This window comes from Melospiza melodia, chromosome 4 (assembly GCF_035770615.1).
Source record: "Melospiza melodia melodia isolate bMelMel2 chromosome 4, bMelMel2.pri, whole genome shotgun sequence".
In the NCBI taxonomy this organism is placed as follows: Eukaryota; Metazoa; Chordata; class Aves; order Passeriformes; family Passerellidae; genus Melospiza; species Melospiza melodia.
The window spans coordinates 68085218-68105955 of NC_086197.1; the positions used below are offsets into that span (position 1 = coordinate 68085218).

The window sequence follows — 20738 nt, forward strand, 5'->3', positions numbered from 1 at the left end:
TTCTTGAGGTTTAGCATTTTTGTTGCAGACAAGCTTGACAAAGACTGTGTTATTACTTTTAGCTTAGACTACTAAAAGGATTCATGTACAGTACTTCAATCACTCATTATTTTGCCTTACTCTTTTCTTTGATTGATTAAATGTCTAGTATTCAAAAATGCTACATTTTAGGCCTACCACTTATTTTGACTACAATTCATTGTTAGGACTGATCATTTCATAAATATTGATTGAGGAAGCTGCTCAGAATTCACAAGTTAGATGGTAGTGGTCTTGTATAACTCTGCTTCCAGATAATAAAGATACATTTACAATTAATTTCGTTGGGAAAGAAGTACAACAAGCTTCACAACCTCTTTTGAATATCATGATGGTTTTGCCCAACAAAAGGCAAGTAAAGCACTCCCTTGGAAAACTGCTCTCTTAGAGTCCCATTATATGGACACAGAAGGAAGAGAGAATACATTGAGAATTCTGTGGAAAAAACTATGCAGGATCTGCTGCTGGAGTCCCTACAAAGTATAATAAAAAATGTGTCCATAGGCTCTTGTTTAATTACACCAATAATAGGAAGTAAGAGTATAATGCTAAGTGCTGCAAGGCTCAAGATTTCTTTTCATAAAAGTCCTTCTCTAGGGAAGAAGAATATAATTAAAACCTTAGTTTTTACAGAAAGTATGGAGATCTGAAAAAACATGGGAGTTGGAAGGAAAGTCATTATTCTTGATCAAAGTTATTTGATAGAAAATTACAGTCTTCCTTTGCTAAATGTGCCTGCTTACGATGTGAGAAAAATGACTATATTAACTTTTACTACACCATCTTGGCTTAAAAGACAATTGCTTTCTCTATTGCTTGTGATTAAATATTCTAAAATATTACTCCTGGATGCAGATAATATTCTTTTGGTGAATTGGTTCTGTCTGGTAACGCCAATCACTGGGAACATTTTAATGACTGTGGATATAATATCATCCTCACCTGCAGAGGCAATAAGTCATCAGCTACAATGACATCTACGGAATTTGGGGAGTTTGGATTGCAACATATGGCCTTCACCAGGTGTTTGTTGATGTAGGCTATAAATATCCAATGGGCTCTCTTGGTTATTTCAAAAAGAAAATGTGGCCTTGGGCTTTTCTGTACTTCACAAAAGGTGAATGAACTTCCTTGAAGACTAGCCCAAAAAACATACCTTTGAATTTACCCTGAAGCAGAAGTGGCATTAATTGAAATGATAATATTTGCATCTGAGTCCTCAAGGATAGTAATTTCCAGCCATGAGTCTTCCCCAGAGACTGGAACAAGAAGGATTCAATGAAGAACTTAAAAACTACTATAGTATGAAGCTAGACTAGATTATTCTAGAAATATGAGCTAAAGATTGCAAACTTCATGTGAGAATTGCCTGTGAGCAATCTGAAGATCCTTGGTTCCGAGGCAGCAGGCAGAAAAGTATCCACTTATTTGTTCTGCTATGAAAGTGACATAGTTAGCTTAAAGCTATCTATAATAACACTTGTGTAGCTACAGTGTAAGCATACACTTTGATGGGAAGCCAGAAAGAGTTTTTAAATGAGGGAATTATCATAATTTTGATAGTGCTTTGAAGTGTTTCTCTGATCAGGCGGCACTGCTCTTCCCGTGAGATCACTAACCACAGAAATTACTGCTGCTTTGTCAAGACACTCTGGCTTGAAAAAGAGAACCACGAGTCTGGAAGAGGTGTTCTGCCATTGGATTTCTTTGTGTCCATCTTTCCCAAGGAAAAATGTACACAGATTTTATAAGTATCTCCCAAAATTGTACTGGTTTCTCTTCTGCTTTAGGGACCAATTAACTCCTGGGAGTCACCCATGCCAAAAACTGTGTGAGTAACAGATGAAAGTGTCAAAAAATTACTATTAGCTAAGTTGAACCAGAAAAAAAAAGGATAACTGCTATTTCCACTGCAGAAATATACCTCTGCCATCTTTTTTATTGAATTATTTGGCAAATTGTAGAGGCATCCAGCCCTAAGGCTGGGAAGCCAGTGTGCAGACAGAGAGCCACTAGAAAGCCCAACTCCCCACAGCACCCTGTGTCAATGACAGACACCAGCTTGTCTGTGTGCACACGCTGCCAAAGGCTCACCAGTCACCAGCAGGAACTGATGGTGGGTACTGCTGGCAGGAGAGAGGAAGAGGAGCCTTGAGAAGGACGGTACTAAAGCAGCTGCTTTTTAATTCCATCTTCTCTCACAGCCTGGTTGGTGCCCTGTGCCTCTCTGAGGATACTGAGCATGAGCTCCCCCCCCATCTGCAGCTAAAGTTTTATTTTCAGGCCTCTTCCAGCAGATGGAAACTGCAGTGGCAGCACTTTTTCCCAGCTTTGACTCTTCCAGAAACATTGCTCAGTGTCCTTCCCATCTTCCTTGTAAGGCACAATGAAAATCCCTCACATTAGAAGGTATCTGGGAAGGTCAACCATCCAAGTCAATTAAACTGTGCCGCAGTCAGCACAGCCACACATAGATCTTGTATGTTCCTCTTTCTGCTAGAGTTACATTCTCCAAGGCTAATGCCTCTGCCAGTGATCGAGCATGTGAATTATTTTCATTTTCTCCAGTGATTTTTATTGCACCTTCTCAAAAAATATATTAACTTTGGTTCAAGCTCTGGATAGAGTGTCAAAGATCACAGATCTTTTACAACAATATTTTGAAACATTAATGCTAAATACTGAATTATTACAAAAAATAAATGTGGAGAATATAATTACAAACACAGTCAGGATGTTATTGAGTTCACTCACCACACATCTGTCAGCCCCAACTCCATCATGAGTGAGAAATCTCCAGGGCAGCAGCTATTCATCTATCCATCCATTTTCACACCTTCTTTTAGCTTTCAACTTAGAAACAGCAGCATTAGCATCAGCTGATAAAGACATCATGATGGTGACGGATGGAGTTGCAGAATCTTACACTGGGAATTTGACTGATCTCAGACATTTACATAAATTAAATAAAGACGCTGTATTCAGCCAATGTCTTGATTTCCCTTACCAAAAGACTCTCACTGAACTATGCAGTCATTTATCAGATGATATGGTAATTGAAGTAGTGTCAGCAAGGCATCTTGGCAGTCTTCAATGAGTAGAGTTTGTAAATTTTTGCAGAAATCCTGTTACTGCAGCCAGGAATGCCCACAAAAAGGCTGTACAAAGCTGGTAGGCAAAATATAATTTTTATTCAACCTACTGATGGATTTGGAGAAAGTGCCTAAGATTTCTGGCACAAAATCCCTTCTTTAGTTTTGAAACAGAACAATTAGAGGTAAGTTTAAATTGCTGCTTAACTTAACCGTGCTAATCAGTAATCAGTGAGACTGGGGCAATAGAGCAGTTTGTACCTGTGGGGGAGAAAACAGTACCAACCACTCAGTCCCTTTGAACAGTGCAGTCCTTAAGCTAACAAACCCATTATAGAAGAGTGGTAAAAAAACAAAACAGGCAGTCAGGCTATGAGCTGGACTGGAGGGACCACAGTAGTGCACTGTGTCAACAAATGTGCCTCAGAGATCTGGGGATCCCACGAAATCCTTCAAGGACCAGCCACGTCCCTGTTGCACTGAGTGCATCCTTTTGGAGAACACTTTGCATGGACATAAAGAGGTTGGGGACGTGTCAACCTTCTGTTTCAAGGTATCAGTGACAGCTGGATAACAACTGCATCAGTGTCAGCCTTGCCAAGACACAAGGAAATTTCAGCAGAAATGAGCAGGAAATGGCTATTAAGAGTGGTACATAGCAAATCATCCTGCCCATCACAGCATGTTAAAACAAGAAAATTTTGAATTTGCAAACCAACTTTTACCAAACACTCTCTGAACTCTTTCCCACCTTTCAACACTCAGATCTCCCAATATCCCTTGGGGGTAAAGTATTATTATGCAAAGACTAAATGACTTGAATTCTGCTAGGGATAAATGATTTGCCTCAAGACAAAGAGCAAATCAGTGGCTTTGATTTATAGCTATGCTCTGTCCTGACTGCAAGGGAAGACTTTTCTGGATTTGCATAGTCTCACTGAAGACTCCAGCCCCAATGGAAAAGAACCAGTGCAGGATCAGAATCCAGCAGAGTGTCAATACTCAATTTAGGAGTCAGTGGTCACCTTTTTTCTTGCCCAAAGTTCTGTTTGCGGAGTAAAGCCTGCAATGTATTTGCATTTGACAGGAAAATTAAAAGAATATAATGAGAATACTAAGATGTGATAATGTATGTTTATATGCATTGCCACTCTTCTTAAAATTGTGTTTGAGCAATCTAGCTCTAATATTTCTTTTTTTCTATAGAACTCTTTGCTAGCTAATTTTGCAAGTGTGTCTGATCAGGCTCATTTAATTAATCATTTTTGTTTGACTCATTAATCTCTGCCTCTCCTCTGAAAGATAATCTGCATTTAATGGCTATGTTATGTAATAGGCAGCAAGCCAGGGATATCTTGCACACTTTCAGAAGGCAATATTGTAGTGTGTCACCAGATTTATCTATGCATCTGGATCTCATTTTTAAAATGCTCAAAGTGCTAGCTACAATCCATTTCCAGTGGCAGATGTCAATCTACACTGCTTTTAGCTAGCAAGCGAATGTGGTTGATGTTTTTCAAACATCTTTTAGAGACACAAACTGACAGCAGATGGGGAAATTTAAAGATGTGACTGGGCAGTAAATCTGACCCGCTATTGATTTTGATTCACCTTTTATAATGTTCTTTAGACTGGAGAGGCAATAGCAGGTAGACCACTCACCTGGGTCTGGCATTCCTTTTTTTACCTTTGTCCCATTATTCTTTCTGGAAGATTCAGCCCATCTATTCTATTAAATTTTGGACAACTAAGCTACGGGCACCTCTCCCTTGCCCTTCTTATTGCCCCTAAAGGCCCATGTTATCATAGCAGATGTAAGGATACAAATAGCAAACACACAAATGATCAATGTACTTCAAGATAACACTGCGAATATTCTTCCTATAGGTATTAGGATTCTTCTTGTCTTCAGATACAATCATAGAAACTTCCTCCACTTTACTGTACTCATAGGCTGTTTTAGTGATTGGTCTTTCATTTAAAATTTTCTAAATTTTCCTATACCTACAGATAAATACACACACATTTTATTTTCATGATCTCTTTGCCAAGGACTGAATTTCATTAACAAGTTGAGATATGTAATTGGAGGAATCAATTGCCATCTCTTTAAATCTTGTTTTATTTCTCATCCTGAATTCATTCCTATTTCTTAAATTCTTTCTGAGAATGAAAAATTATATCCGATTGTAGTCAAACTAAAATTAGTAGACAAAGATTCCTTGCTCAGTGAAATTATGCTTTACAGTGTGATCTCATAAGGTACTTGCTCATTTACTCGCTCAATAGTTGCTACTACAACTCATTGTGAACTTGCACTTTCTTTGCTCTGACAGTTCCTCTAGACTGTGTTGCTCTGATACTATTTAGGTTTCTCCATTCTACAGAATAACTAAGTAACTGAGCTTGTAAATGGCTTTTTCCAGGAGAATTAGCCCAAAATTAGAGCTGAATCTTATTTCCTGTCCATTATAAAATTCATTACTTAGGGTCCCATAAATTTTCCCCATTCTCACAGTTGTTAACAAGTCCCTCACACTGCACAATTCATTAAAAGACTGGTTTTTTCATTCCTTTCTGAAAAATCATTAACAAGATATTAAAATTTCAGCAAATCCAGATATCCTCTAGATATCTCTCCCAAGTCTTACAGATTGACACTCCTCCTTCTCTTTTGTTAACAGTTTTTCAGACAATTTCACTCTGTGTGAACAAGTTCGTTTCCTGGTCAAATTGAATTAATTTGGAAAGCTGCTGTCTAATGCTCTATGAAAATCTAAATACCTGATAGCTATTGGTCCGAATTCATCCAATAATCTTGCACTTTTATCCAAAAAAGAACAATCATTCGGTTTATCATGCAAGATCTGTACTTGGTAAATTCACTTAGTAAAAGCTACTTAATGTTCTTGCTTTCATTATCCACCCCAACTCCAGAAATGCCTTTTTCCCCCAACACTTTTGATTTAACAACCTAATCATCAATATTAGAGTTATTAAAGGGCAACACTCTGGCTACCTAAGTATACATAATTGTTGTGTATTGCCACCCACAATTTTCTGAAGCCCAGCAGTAGGTAATAATTGTTTCATTTCTATTCTTTCACTTGTCTACCTTATTTTAATGGTTTGAAATATGTGTAGAGGCTGTGCAGCCTAAAGCTGCTTTTTCCTTGGACAAAGGCAATAATTCATCTTTATACATAATTTCCAGATTATTGACACTGTATTGTTACACTTCCATACTTCTCTCTCAGTATCTTTCTTCACTAAGTAGTCAGCTGTCTGTTGCCCTTTTCCTGTATCAGATTACAGTTGTATGCTAATCCATTTAAGTCCAATGCCTTTATTCATCATGATGAGTATTTATTTTATTTGTTTTATATTCCTACAATATTTTATTTCTTTTTTTTTTTCTCTTTTCTTCTTTCTTTTTTTCTACAGCTACCTTGTTTATAACTTATTGCCATGTGGCTGCACTACAACGAAATCATTATGTCTGCGACCACAGAGAGCTTAAATACTACCTAGCTCTCTTTTTATAACACAAGACATTACAAACTGAAAAGACAACACAATATAAAGGATTTTCTGTATCAAGTAACATCTTCCCTAACATGACATCAAAGACGAATGAAAAAATTATATTATTCATGAATAAAGCAAACCAGAGCCTTGCTCAGTGACTGCATCTGCTCTCTGCCCTTGGAGCACTCCTGGAGTTACACTAGTCTGTTCTTGATATATGTCATCAGTAAACAGGCAAATCCTAAATACACACTAATCAAGTGAACAAAAGCAAGTATCTCACATAATAAAAAAGGTTTAAAAAAAATCTGGGTTTAAATCAGATTAAAACAAAGAATCAATTTTTCTACTCTGCAGCAATTATCCACTCCAGAGGATTGTCATCTGTCAGAACAGACAGTGTCTGTCTTCAAACATATTTTGATTGGGATTTATTGCTTCCTATCCAACACAAGTGACAGAGCTCTATGAAAAAAATCCTAAACTCCTGCTGAGGCTCCCTTAGCTTGATGGTTCGCTTTTTTCATTGAGGTTCTGTCCAACTCCCTGAGCTGGGCTTCAATTATTAATTTAATTAACAGTAAATGCTGTGAAGTTTTTCCCGCAAGCTCATCTTTCACTTCAGGTTATTCCTTAACATTTCCTACGTGCATTATCCTACTACCAAAATTTATTATAGTCAGCATTTCTATCCACCTTAATGCACTAGTTGCATATTTTATGATGAGATTTGTTGGTTTTTTTACCGTGTTGGCTAAGGGATCCTCAACAACCAGCTCAGATGCAGGCTGATCTATCTAGTAGACAACTAAACTTAGCAAGTCTGACACACACTGCAGGAACCAGGCTCTTTGGAAGGAGTAGATTGCACTCATTGTCTCAGCTGTTCAAATCTCTCCAGCTCTGCCAGCATAGGATTGGACAGTACATTAATTGAATCATTACTTTGAGGACACATGGTAGTCCCAACTGTGCTGTGCTTTCAGACCACTGGATGCAAGTCTTCTGCCACCAACTCTGACACAAATCAGAAGTTACTAGCACAATGCAGAGGAAGTGAATGCACTGACTGTTAGGAAGACAAACTCAATCTTGCCCAACTGAAAATGAGTGAGCTCTGTTTATTTGAGCTTATTGCCTTGTCTGTATATACCTGCACTTAGTTTGTTCAAGTTTGTAGAGCAAATTAACGTGATGCACTTTCTTTAATCCAATCTCTTTGTTTACACCAATTTCTGAAATGTAGCTTCTATATCAGAAGATGCAAGTTCAATATATGTAGAGGGGACGTAGTAGAATTCTGTCCTTTTGTAAGCCTAGACAAATTATTTAGACCCTTAAAATATTTAGCACCATTTTATATCCAATTACAAAGTACAATTGCTGAATGTAAGTGAAATGCTTTTAAAGTTGCAATTGCATTTGCACACGTAATTTTAAAAATATGACTTTCATTTTCCCACTTATTATGTGTGTAATTTTGATTACTTAGCCTCCATAGAAATTCCATGCAGCTATATCAACTAAATATTTACCCATGTTAATTTATTGTGCACACAAAAATAGTAAAATGCAACCCCCACCCATGCCTTTGAAGTTTTTATAGTAGACAAGGTCACAGAAGAATGAATTATGTACAGAGAGATGCAGAAAGTGCTTTTATGAACCATAATCCTGATATTTTGTCATTAGTTTTTTATTCATCTGACTATTTTTCCCAGGTTGAACTATGAGTTACTGAAAAATATGCTCTTCAATAAGGAGATTGAAAAAGAACAAAAAAATTCCTGAGTCAACCATTTATCTCCTACTGAATTGTGTGAACTAAACTTAGTTCAAGCAAGAGCTCTCCCTGAGCAGTTCATATATTTTAATATGGTACAAGCACTCTGGATACATGGTGCAGTTTATGGCTTAATTTGGTTTAAAACTAAAGGGAAAAATTCGCAGCTGTGGTGAAATTCTAACCAAGGCTTCTGGCTCACCAGCCTAAACCAGGCACAATAAGGCAATATGGAAGCCTTCACCTTTTACTGCTTCTCAAACCCTTCACATTTAGCTGTGACAGTCAACCAGCATTTCTCTGAAGCAGAAATAACATCTTACAGCTGATGGTAACTGCAGAAGGAATATTTTTGAAGTGCATGTTTCATTAATCTTGTCCAGTGAAAATATTCAGCTCTCTCCTGTAATGGTGGAGATTATCATTAATTGGACCTGTTGATGTGAAATAACCCTTTGTAGATAACTTTTAGTCTTTTCATTCAGAATTTAGTTTTAAGTGCCTTCTCTGTAAGCTTTTCCCAGAGCCACAGTCCCCATTCTTGCTTTTTTGTCTTGGCTTTTTGTTTCTCCTGACTTGTTTTTTTTTTTGTCCTCATTTTTGATCGGTATCTTCCTCTGCTTGCCCTTTATAGCTACACAGATCTTCAGAAATCAAGAAAGAACCCCTCCTCAAACTGCCTGTGCTCTCCATGCTGACATGGTCTCCTTTGGAGGAATGCACCTGTCTTTGGGGTTACTTACCTGCTAGGTTTAATCTACTTTTGATATCAACCATCTAAAACCCTAAAACCCTATAGGCATTTTAAATGGACATAACTACTCTGATTTCCACTGACATACATATATGAAAATATATGCTGATTTTGTGGTAAGAATTACATAATTTTGTGATCTCCATGAAAATGTATTTGAAACATATCAATTAGCCAAGCAGATGAGTGGGATGAGAAAAAGATGTGTTACATACATGACTTTACAACAGAAACAATCTACACTTTTGGTATTAACTGTAAAGAGTTAATGGGTCTAAAACTGCATCTCTGAAAATCATAACATTTCTTCAAATCATTATTTCATCTTTTTAAGGGCCAGATTCACATTTGTGCTTGTGCCTATTGCAACCTTTTGACAGTTTTATTGTTGAAAAATTCAAGGTACATCTCATAATTGTACCAGGAACATGCATTTATCATTGGCAACAGCTCTGTGCTACATGAAATGAATTACTGTAATAGACATGCCATGTAATAGCATCTTATTATCCTCTCCCTCTTTCTCCTCACCTTCTGCAATGAGCAGGTCAAAAATGACTGCAAGTGGAACAGACAAAATGACTCCTGAAAAAGTTCAGTAAGCAAAATTATGCATGCTAAAAATAACGCTCCAGCAGTACAATGAGTAATTAATTCTAGGTCCAATACACTACATAATGAAAGCCCTAATGCTGCTGCTCAGCCCTAGCAGTGCAGCAGGGAGTGAGGCACTTTGGTGGATCAGGGAATGAAGGCCAGCACCATGGAAGACCAAGGCCCTTTATATCCTTCTGCCCTAGTTTCCTCACTGCAGCCCTCTAATTACTGCTAAAAGGCAAGGTGATACAAAGGCAAAACATTACAAAACTCACCTGGACTTTCTCTGCTGTTCCTACAAGTTGCTGTGGCCTGAGAAGCACAGCAACAGGACCATGCCAGACAGGCCAGGAGGTGACACATGGAACGCGTGCCACGAGGATCCATTGTCACCACGACCCTGCTGATGCAGTTCTCACTGAGCCTGGCACCATTAGCCTAGGTTCTTATGGGATAGCTTTGGACAAATCGACACAGAGAGGAGAGTATGGGCTAATTTGCTGCTTCAAACAATAGAGAGGAGTTTCTATAGTTTGGCATCAGCCCCATGAAGCAAACAGCCCACGGGTAGGGTGCAGCATGTCTCCTTTTAACCTTTCAGGAAATTTTAGTTTAATTCAATTTTGGCCACAATAAATGTGGATGCTAACTCAAAGATTGCATTTCAGCATAGTGAAGCTTTAATTTCCCAAGCATACCCTCATTACTTCACATAACTTACCTTTAATACAGTTTTCTTACAAATATCTTTGTGCTCATTTTCCCATCCCATCTGTAAGACAGCCTCAGTCACGTCACTCTCAATACTGTACCCCTAACATGAGGTTTATGTGCTCAATTCTCAGAAAAGATGGGACTGTCATCAGCTCACTGAATTGCTTCTTTCCACTTTCCTAGCAATATGCAGCAGAGTGCCTCTGATAGCACTGCAACTCTGAGTGGTGGCTTCCACGCTGAAGCTGCTGCTTAAAGGAACTAGATATATTTTTGCTATGAATAGGAGGAAGTAGCAAATTAGCCAGCAAAAGCTGATTTTCTGTTTTTAAGATAGCAAATACTCCTAAGTCAATTTACAAGCCAAAGGCTCTAGGCTTCTTTTCCTCCTACACCCTGCAGCTCAGCTGAGGAGCTTTCAAAGAAAATGGGTCCCTTTAAAGTTCTGCTTTTACTGAAGACACTGAGCTGAGAGCAAATAAACAGCTCTTCATTTGGTCATGTATGAAAATGTTCAACTTGAAAGCAGCTCAGCCAGACTGAAGTGCTGCTGATTGCAGTGGCCACACTGGGGAGGAAACAAGCATGTTCTCTCTGATGTTTGATTAGGAGATGTGCTGCCAGTGGGATTTCAGAGGGAAGTGCCATTTCTCTCTCCTACATCCTTCCAGGGATGCCTCCAAGGTGGTCATGCCCTTTTTCTCACCTTATTCAACAGTCACAGAGAGAGACATGTAGCAGAAAAGGGAGGGGCAAAGACCTTACTTCAGGCAGTACATCCTAGCCTCTCACATTTCATCTTACATTCCACTATCTCCTCTCTGCTGGCGCCAAGCCAACTCCTTAGGCCCACTGAACTCCTGATCAAGACCTTAACACAGGGAAAAAAAAAGGGCATGAAAGTTACATTTACATACTCTGCTGAAATACTGGATGTTTGAAATTCTAGCCCCAGCATAATACAGTGAAGTGTATAAAGGTGGGATACTATGAACACATTAATTTAGGCCACAGCTCTGCTTACCTCAGTTCCAAGCAACAAAGCTGCCTATTGTGCTTTGTGAAATCAGTACCTTAAAAATTCCCTTCAGCTTTTCAGCAGACTGAGATGTGCAATACAGAAAAAAAACATCTTTATTGCTAAAGAAAAAAGGCATTCTGGCATTGAAAGCTGTATTTTGAAAAATACAGGGCTGGCTTTTACTCCCAGTGATGTCAATGTCAAAGCTCCAATTGACTCCAGTGGGAACATGATTGTATCCAATGGGTAAATAATTGCACATATTTCACATCCAATTGTTACTGAAAACTGTTCTTCAAAAAAGGAAAATAATAGCCTGGATTCAAGGACTCTATTAAAAAGTCATTTGAACTGCATTCTAGTTGAAATCACTTTTACCAATGAAAAGATCTTTTTGTTTATTCAAAATTTACATAATTAGAAAAGCACAAGAGACTTTTCTTTTTTCTCCAGTCAGTCCTGTCAGTCTTGAAGTGCTTAAGAGTATCTCCAAGTCCATATTTTGTATCTTTCTTTGGTTCTCTGCTTTCTACTAGTCCCAGAATTTTAATATGTTTTGAGAAATTCCTCATGTCAAGAAATACCTTCTCTTGCATGGTTTTCATTGTAAAACATCAGCATATCTACTCAGTCATTAAACTGATACCTGAATGAAATGGGAACACAATCAAAAGGTTGGGCATTATTTATCACAGCTATGTCTCCACGTCAGAAAATTAAGACAGTGATGAATTACATATTACTATACAAAATTTTATTATCAGAGACAAAATTCAAATTTGTTTTGCTTAAAATACAGAAGATCAAGTTTCTCTTAAAAAGAAATTCCATTTAGTCAGTCCTTAGAGAGGAATAAAAATTCTATGTTGAACACACAGCAGTCCCATATTTATGTAATCATTGTTAAAGGCATGTAACAAAAAACACTGTTCTCATAAATTCATATACTTTATTTGGCTAATGGTTTCCATTTCTGATCACTTCTATATTCACTAATTAGCATTGTAAGAATAATTCTGCTTTTATTCAAAAGGCCTAAAAGGCTACAAAAAAAATGAAAAACTTTGTTCAGTGTGGCATTTTAGATATACTGAAAATCAGTAAACATCTTCCTTCTATATGCAAAATATATCCTTTTCTGTGAAAAAAGAAAAAAGAGAGAGAGTAGTTGGCTCTATATAAAGCTGTGATTTTAAATTCAGCAAAAACATATTACCATATACTGCACCTGAAACCTGTGCAGAAACAGGTTTTAACCTAACTCACATTCCAGAAACACTAGTTCAGTCATATGCAGGAGCGTATGTGAATATACATTAATTTGAAGCGCACGATTAATCCCACAGACATCAGTGGGACTGCCTACAGATATATATATGGTGGAATTTTGGTCAACACAGACTCACATCATGCCTTACATCCAACTGTTTTGCTGAGTTGAAACTGTTTGGGTAAGATCTATAAATACAAATAAACAATGAATAATCTTTCAGAGCAAAATGTCCAGAACTAAAAGCTATACATGCATGTACACATGGTACACAGAAAGAGAAATGCGATATTATGCAATCATCTGTATTTTCTCTATATGAAAATGGCATTCGGATCTGGCAAACAGACATTTATGTGAAAACACTGGTGAACTGTATCTAAACAAAGTCAGTTTACATGACACCTCTTACATAACAAAAACCTGAACTCCAAAGAGTACAGATTTGAGAACTGATGGAAAAATATGTTTTTCTAAGTACAGTATTGAGAATTAATCTAAGGTTGAGAGAGAATTAACAGAGGGACTCATCCATTATAACCAGCATTAACAGCTGCAGGGTGACTTCTTTCTTCTCAAGGTGTCAAAAGATCTTACATGTGGAGTCTTTTGGAAAAATAATGAAATTTATCATCAGTCCTTGCTTTTCAATAATAGGATTCATTTATGTCATTGTGTGTGTAGTTAGTTTTTCAGATAACTAGTTTATATTTATCTTCTGCAAAAATACAGCAACACCTTTCAGTAAAACATCAGACAGGGATATACAATCTGTTTTTATAAGGCTGTATGTTTCACCCACACCAAAGCCTACTGTCTCCCAAACATAACAATAACAGCAAAATTACATTTACACATATAATAAAGCTGTCTTTATACAGGATAGTTATACAGTAATTACAATGATTTTTCCATTAGGAATGGTCAGTTTGTTTTTTCTTCACTGAGTGTCTAAGTCCAGGAAAGTCCATCTCTGCTGAAATCTACTGTTCGCAGGAAAAAGAGAGGGTAGTAGCCACAGTCTTCACAGTACAGTATTCTACAGTTCTCCAAGAATATTATAAAGCTTTATCATGTTGGAACTAATCACAAAGTATTATTCTAATGAGAAGACAAAGGAAAATGTAAAACATTTGTCATCCAATATGTGCTACTGAAACCTAGATACAAATAGGTAGAATATCCTGTACAGCAGCCGAGGCGCCACCTCCGGGGCTGTCTTGGGGCAGTGGGGAAGATCCTCAGCTGGAATTCACATCAGTCACTTCAACGGATCTACCTCACTGTGCGCCAAGAGAGGCTCTGCGGCCACACACGCTCCACCAGTCTGGCTGCAGAGTATTTTGAAATTACAGAAACCAACATATTAAGTGGAGTGAAACGCATCACAAAAAACTGAGACTCCATCTTGGTTCCTGGCCTGGTCCATTGTACCATGGCTATCCTGATCAAGCAAATCCAAGTGACACTGTCCAGAAAACACTGGGACACTCTGGCAAGAGCCTCCTGGCACATGACTGCCTGCTGCAGTATGGCCCCTCTGCCCTCACAAAGCTGCTCACCTGTGCTCTCTACCAGCACTGCTGCGATGCTCTTAGGAAACGGTACACATGAAATAAGCAAAGCATTCTGAAATTCTGTTTGGCAAAGTCACACTTACTTCACTAGTTAAAAATCAGTCAAATATAAATGCCTTTTCTTCTGAGAAATTACATTTGGTCTGACTCACAGCACTTCTCATGTGGGTGATTCTCCTTAAACACATCTCAATGAAACTGGCTCCCTATGTCTTTTAAATTCCAGCCTCAACTGTGTTACCATACTCTGAGATCAAGCTCAGAACCCCCCTCCACTGTCAACATGGACACAGGACAGAGCTAAGTTTAACCAGGTTCTTCAAAATATACTTGATTTTAAAATTCTGCCCAATGAGGGCATGTGGCCTTACTTAGGCGAAAAATCCTTACTTATCTTCCTGCCCACTGAAAACAAAATTACTCATGTCAGCATGGACTACTTGCTCAAGTCAGAGTGGTTTCACTGAGTTTCAGAGCTGGTATTAAGACTGGCAGAACCTTGCAGAATTGTATGAGAAACAAAGTGACCAATTTTTTACATTTCTGTATGCAAAAGGGGTGCTGCACCATCACTGGTGCCATACAGGTTTATGTAGGCATCTGATTGGTGGGTTTTTGGGTTTTTTGGGGTTTTTTTTTTTTTTGGTTTTTAGGGTTTTGAATGGTATGAGTACAGTTACTATAATAACTGGAATTATTACCACAAATAATTTGTAGTACATCCTTCCAGCCCACCTGTTAGAAAAAAACCCAAGAAATTCTTGTTACACTTTCAAATATTAACAAAAATATCATAAAGAAACAGAGTGTCTGTGTTCCTATTCATACTTGAAAATTAAATATTTGACTGTTTGAAAATACTTCTGAAGAAGGGACACTATATTATTCTAGACCTTTACAAACATTTTGGTCAGTGTTTTTCGGCTGGGGTGGCCAGAGCTCAGGGCTTATGTTTTTTCTGAGCAGTGCAGGTTCATTAGCTGGACCTTTGCTTTCTGCTAGCACAAGGCAATGGCATTCATCTCTGAAGATCACCCACAACCCATACTCAGACAAAGGACCTTCTGTCTGTTCCATACAGCTGAAAAAAAAGTTGGATGGAGCCCTTCTGCATTTCAGCAGTTCCCAGCTGCTTTCCTAACCCAAGTGGTCTGGCAGCAGTGGCAGGTGATACAGCCAGCAGTGGTCTGACTGCTTCATCCACAGCTGTGCAAACAGACTCTCTTCGGGCTGCTCCACAGCTGGATGGTCCTTTTACTCCTTCATATACACACTGACACTGTGGCTATATATCCTGCTTAAGGCAGGCAGCCTGATATGGCGAATACTCATAGCAAGAGGGAGTATAAGCTGATTATATACATTAGCAGTTTTCAAACCCACATTCATTTTCCTCTAAGAGGAAGTTGCACATTTTCCTAAAAGTCTATTTTCACTATCACTTATGATCATGTGGAAAACCAAAACCTTATTATCCAAGTATCTAAATAAAGGCACCCTCTCCTGCAAATATTAGCTTTGCTTTAGTCTATCCAAATTAGATTTTTATGGGAAAAGTATCTCTATGGAGGATTTTAAATACACACACACAGACACACACACCCCCACACACCACACACACTTTTCATTTTTTATTACTTACTACTAAAGACTTAATTGTATGCCTCAGGATCTGTGCTGTGGAAGCACCCTTTCTCATCAGGGCATATTTCCTTTGGCACCCTAAAGATCAGTGGAATATCTACAACAGACCAAAAACGACACAAAATTCACCTTCAGTTTCCAGTGTAATATCAGAATTCGTGCTATATTCACTGAAAAGATAATCGAAGGTCACAAATTTAGATGCACTTGAGATCACATGCAGTTTTTTTTAACATAATTAATGTCCAAGTACTCCCAGTGATAGCAGAAATGACATGTCATTTCAGAAGAATGCTTTCACAGTGTTCTGCCCTTGTCACAATTAGTAGCTAGTACCATTTTAACAGCTATTAGCAGTGGATACATGAATAATTCTACCAGCTACAAAGTAATAGGCCAGATACTTGTAGTGGACAATTTTATAAAAAATAATAGCTGTTTCGTTATGCTGGCATAGAATCATGTCTATTCATATGTCTTCCTATATGATTTAGGAAACCATATTAATTAATAACTACAAAGGATCCTGAGTCATACAAAGGCTGATTACAGATTCTACACTCATCAAATCTCTATAAAATGACACCCATGTCCATGCCCACACAGCATTCACATTTTGCACATTCTCCTCTCGCTAGAAAGGACAAAGTTAAACACTGGATTAGAAAATGCTGAAAAGTATGGAGTACTTGGCTTCCTAATCACAATCCAAATCATAAAAATGAGGACCATCTTTAGACATGGACAAGGAAAGAAAAGGACTGATAAAAGAGAAAGAAAATCAATATGATAAATAGATTTTTCTACTCAGGTTGTATTAGAACGTTCCATAAGGAATCAACTATTCTTTAACACACAGCTGTGTGAAACTTCTTAAAAAAAGGTTTCTAAAGACATGTAATAAAACGCAGGATGTTTGAATATTGCAGAAAACAGTTATGGGATTTTTTAGATTTAATCCATTTAAATTTAATCCTGATTCAGTGTGAAACAGCAAAATACAAAACATAAAAAATAAAATAATAGAGAATTATAACGGAAAGGCCAGTTCAACCTTAGAGCAATAATAATAACATTATAAGAATACAACCATTAAATAAGCAACACATCAACAGGTATGTATAATGTATACACTTAGGACTTGATATCTGTGGTAGACCAGTTGCTGAAGGCCACTAAAATATCAATTTACATCCAACACCAGCTAAATGTGCAAGAACTTCAATCCAAATGAGCAAGAGCGGGAATTTCTGTGCAGTGTGCAGAACACCACAGGCCGTAATGAACTTTTGACTTTGGAATATACTGTTATCAGTGGGAAGACCAGAAACTTTTATGTGCAAGTTGCAAGGTATGTGGTTCCATCTGTGGTTCTGGAAAAGAAAATTCATCAAAGACAATACTGACTACAATTGTAAAGGTAGAGACCATTTCACACGCTTCTGTTCTCTGAAATCTTCCAAGCAATTCATATTTGAGGGCTTGGCTTTCCGCACACTCTTTGGATATCACAATTTTGGCCTTCATTACAGGGTAGAGGTTATATTAAATAGTATTTGGCTTGCCTTTTTATTATTAAAAAAAAGTCTGCAAGTGATTTTTCTCAGAAGAAATTAAAAATGTGACGCTACATACTGGCATTAAGGTTGAGTTTGGTCAACCAGATAAAATAACACTTTTCACTTTTAAATGCCTTTCATAAGAAGATATTCAAGTGCTTTGCTAACATTAGTCAAGCCTCACAACACCCCTGTGAGGTAGGTAAAATACAAAGGAGGAGGAGGATTTCATTCAGCTTTAACATGATAATGTCTCTGGGCAGAAGGTTCACTAGCACTGCAACACAGCACAAAGGTTTAGGGCTTACTGCTATAAGGCAAAGAGTTAACAGTACAAGAGCACAGGATTCCCTCTTCTTTTGGTTATACATGAGTCAAGCTAATGTGCTACACAGCACTGAACAGCTGAACAAATGCCCACACAAAGATTTCATGCACCCAATCCACAAACAACAGCCTCCAAAAGTAAAGGGCACACAATGACAGGTGGAAGATCGGTACAACAGCTCTGTTTTGGGATGGGTCTGCTAGTTTTTGAGGAGCAGAATACCTTGGGAATGAGAGCCCAGAAAACAATACTGTCTCCACATAACTCTGAAAATATCTGAAGATGGTTAGATTTGGTTTTTTTCACATTAATGTTTCAATGCACAACTTACTGGGGATAAGCAACTGCAAGTGTAAAGTATGTTAGTTAATTTCCATGCCTTGTGGGGGCAACAACAAGATAGAATGGCTGCTCTCTGCTTTGGTGGGCCATGTGTTCCCAATGTACACAGCCATGATGTGGTCAGATGGTTGGGATAGCTTGCCCCCATCTACATTATACCTCTGAAGCTGCTGCAATCGGACTCCTGAAAACTATTCTTGTGGCTTTTTCCTCCACAGTGTAGACATGAGAGAGTATTTGGCCCCCACCAGTTTTATGCTCAGCATTTAGCTTCAGAGTGCAGATAGTCATTGTACAATTCCACTGTGTCACTGATCTTTCAGATTAAGGATTGAGAAGAAACAAGCTTGATTAAGAAAAATGCCATTCGTGAACAATAGTCTACGTGAAGTACAAGGGAACAGAAAGAAAACCATGTTCTTAGTATTAGTCAGTACAAATAAACACATGTACACCCCCCTCACTTTCTCCATATTTCACTTTTCAATGATGGCATAAATAGTACATTCTATATTTGCAAAAATATTGCCCATATAGAGAATCTGACCTGTCTACCTTAATAAATCACTACAGAGACTGGTCTACCACATGAAACACAGCCCTCTTAGGTAATTTTAAGTCTTTGCATGCAAGATATCTCCCTTTTTCCTAATTTTCATTTGAATCTTATGTTTATTTATAACACTTGTGCACTATGAGCTAAAAAACTTACTACTGCACAGGCTGGGTGACCTGGGTGATCCATTGTGAGTTTCAGTGCCTTGTAAAGTAGCTGAGAAGAGGTGGTTCATGGATTCTGTGATATCACTGCAAAGCTCCTGCCCCAGCAGGCATTCACAGTTGAAACTACACTGTTTCATTGCTCAGCAATGAACAAATGTAAATTATTATAATGTAATGATGACGTCCTTCTCATTTTCTCTCTCTAACCCTGCTCCTGGCCCTTTTCTATTTCTCCTCCCTCACTATTCTTCTATGCTTATTTAAATAAAGGAATATGGAGACTGCAGATACAGCTGATAACTTGAAAAATGAACTGGCATCTTTGTAATCATTAAGAGACAATCTGAGTGGTAGACAAACTGGAAGCAAGTGGGAAAGTTGATTTTACATCTCATACTGCCCCAAGCTGGAAGCCTTCTGCATTTCTTGTTCCTGGCTTTCCTTTTGTCCATTGAAACAGTGATTGTCGTAGAGTCTTTGTGCTTTGTATAATGCCCAACTTTGATGTAACCAGAACTCACATACAAAATGTGGCTGTTATACATAAGCATGCTAAAATACAGGCAGAGACAGTACAAGCATGCACAAAATAGTCTTTGAAGGGTTTTTGTTTGGTTTTTTTCCCAACATTTACATGCACCACTTAAATATCATGTTTGGTTGTGTACATTGAGGACTGGGTTTCACAAGCATTCATGATCTTCTCTTCTGAAAATCTTCTTGACAATTTAACAAGATTTCAGTGTAAAAAGCAAAATCCACAATGAAAAAAACAATAAACCAAAAAACCTTATCCCTGCAATCTGATCTTGTCTTCATGATTTTCATATTGAACACTTTTAAAATGTCTCCTCTTCCTCTTGCAGTGAGTCATGTTAAATGATTGGCTAAAAAGACAGATTACTGTGTCAAGGATTTTCTTAGCCACTGGAACAGTTCTTCCTTATAAAGCCTTTGCCACCGCACATTGGCTTCCACTGTTTCGACAGCACGAGAGAAAGAGACAGCAGCTCCCCCTTCATAACTCTTTATAAAGTTCTTTAGCTGGAAGTGCAAGTTAACAGGTTAAATTTGCAGCAACTAAAGAAAGCAAGAATTTCCAGTGCATACAAATAAGTCAGCCATTTAGGACAAACTTCCACAATCAATGTAGAAGCAAATGCAGTATCAGGTAGAAAGATTTAATAGGAAATATATTAAGACAGCAAACTGTCAATTAGATGTGATGCAATTGCTTCACATTGCACTGGAAGATATTGATATGTCAGTGTTGGATCACATTAATATAATTACCTCCTTCCCTCTTGCAGCTCAACTGCTGCACTGCGTAGATGGCTGCTCTAAACTTTTATTTGTACCTAAAAAACCAAACTGGGAACACTGGAATTGCTTCTAATTAAGGTTTATATGCAAATATCAGTAGAAGGCAGTACTGATGCCCTCTGGTTTTATCAAGCTTCAAAACACATTAATTTTATTTTGATGTGCAGATCCCTTTTGGGTATATAATACAGGTCAGTTGCTGAAAAAAGGAAGGGATTGTTACAGTGAGAAGAGAATGGCAAAATAGCAAGTAGGCATGCATTTGATAATCTTTGAATGCCTGAAACATACTCCTTCCCTTATATGAAAACTTTGACCTTTTTTTCTGCAGATTGAAAAGGCTCTTGTACTCTTCTTGTGTATACTCAAAGTACAGCACCGGCACTTGGATTATTATAACCAATGGTGCTGGCAGGTTTTCAATTATTGTTGTTCTTTTCAAGT

At 37.9% G+C, this 20738-nt stretch overlaps 1 protein-coding gene across 1 annotated transcript in view; it reads right to left on the bottom strand.

Annotated features, from left to right (window-relative positions):
• Positions 1 to 12260: 12260 nt before the first annotated feature.
• Positions 12261 to 20738, bottom strand: part of TRHDE (thyrotropin releasing hormone degrading enzyme) — a 210287-nt gene continuing 201809 nt past the window's right edge. Inside the window, exon 19 of the mRNA XM_063155038.1 lies at positions 12261 to 20015. Within this exon, the coding sequence (XP_063011108.1) occupies positions 19872 to 20015 (144 nt within the window). The 3' untranslated portion in view covers positions 12261 to 19871. The remainder of the gene's footprint in view (positions 20016 to 20738) is intronic.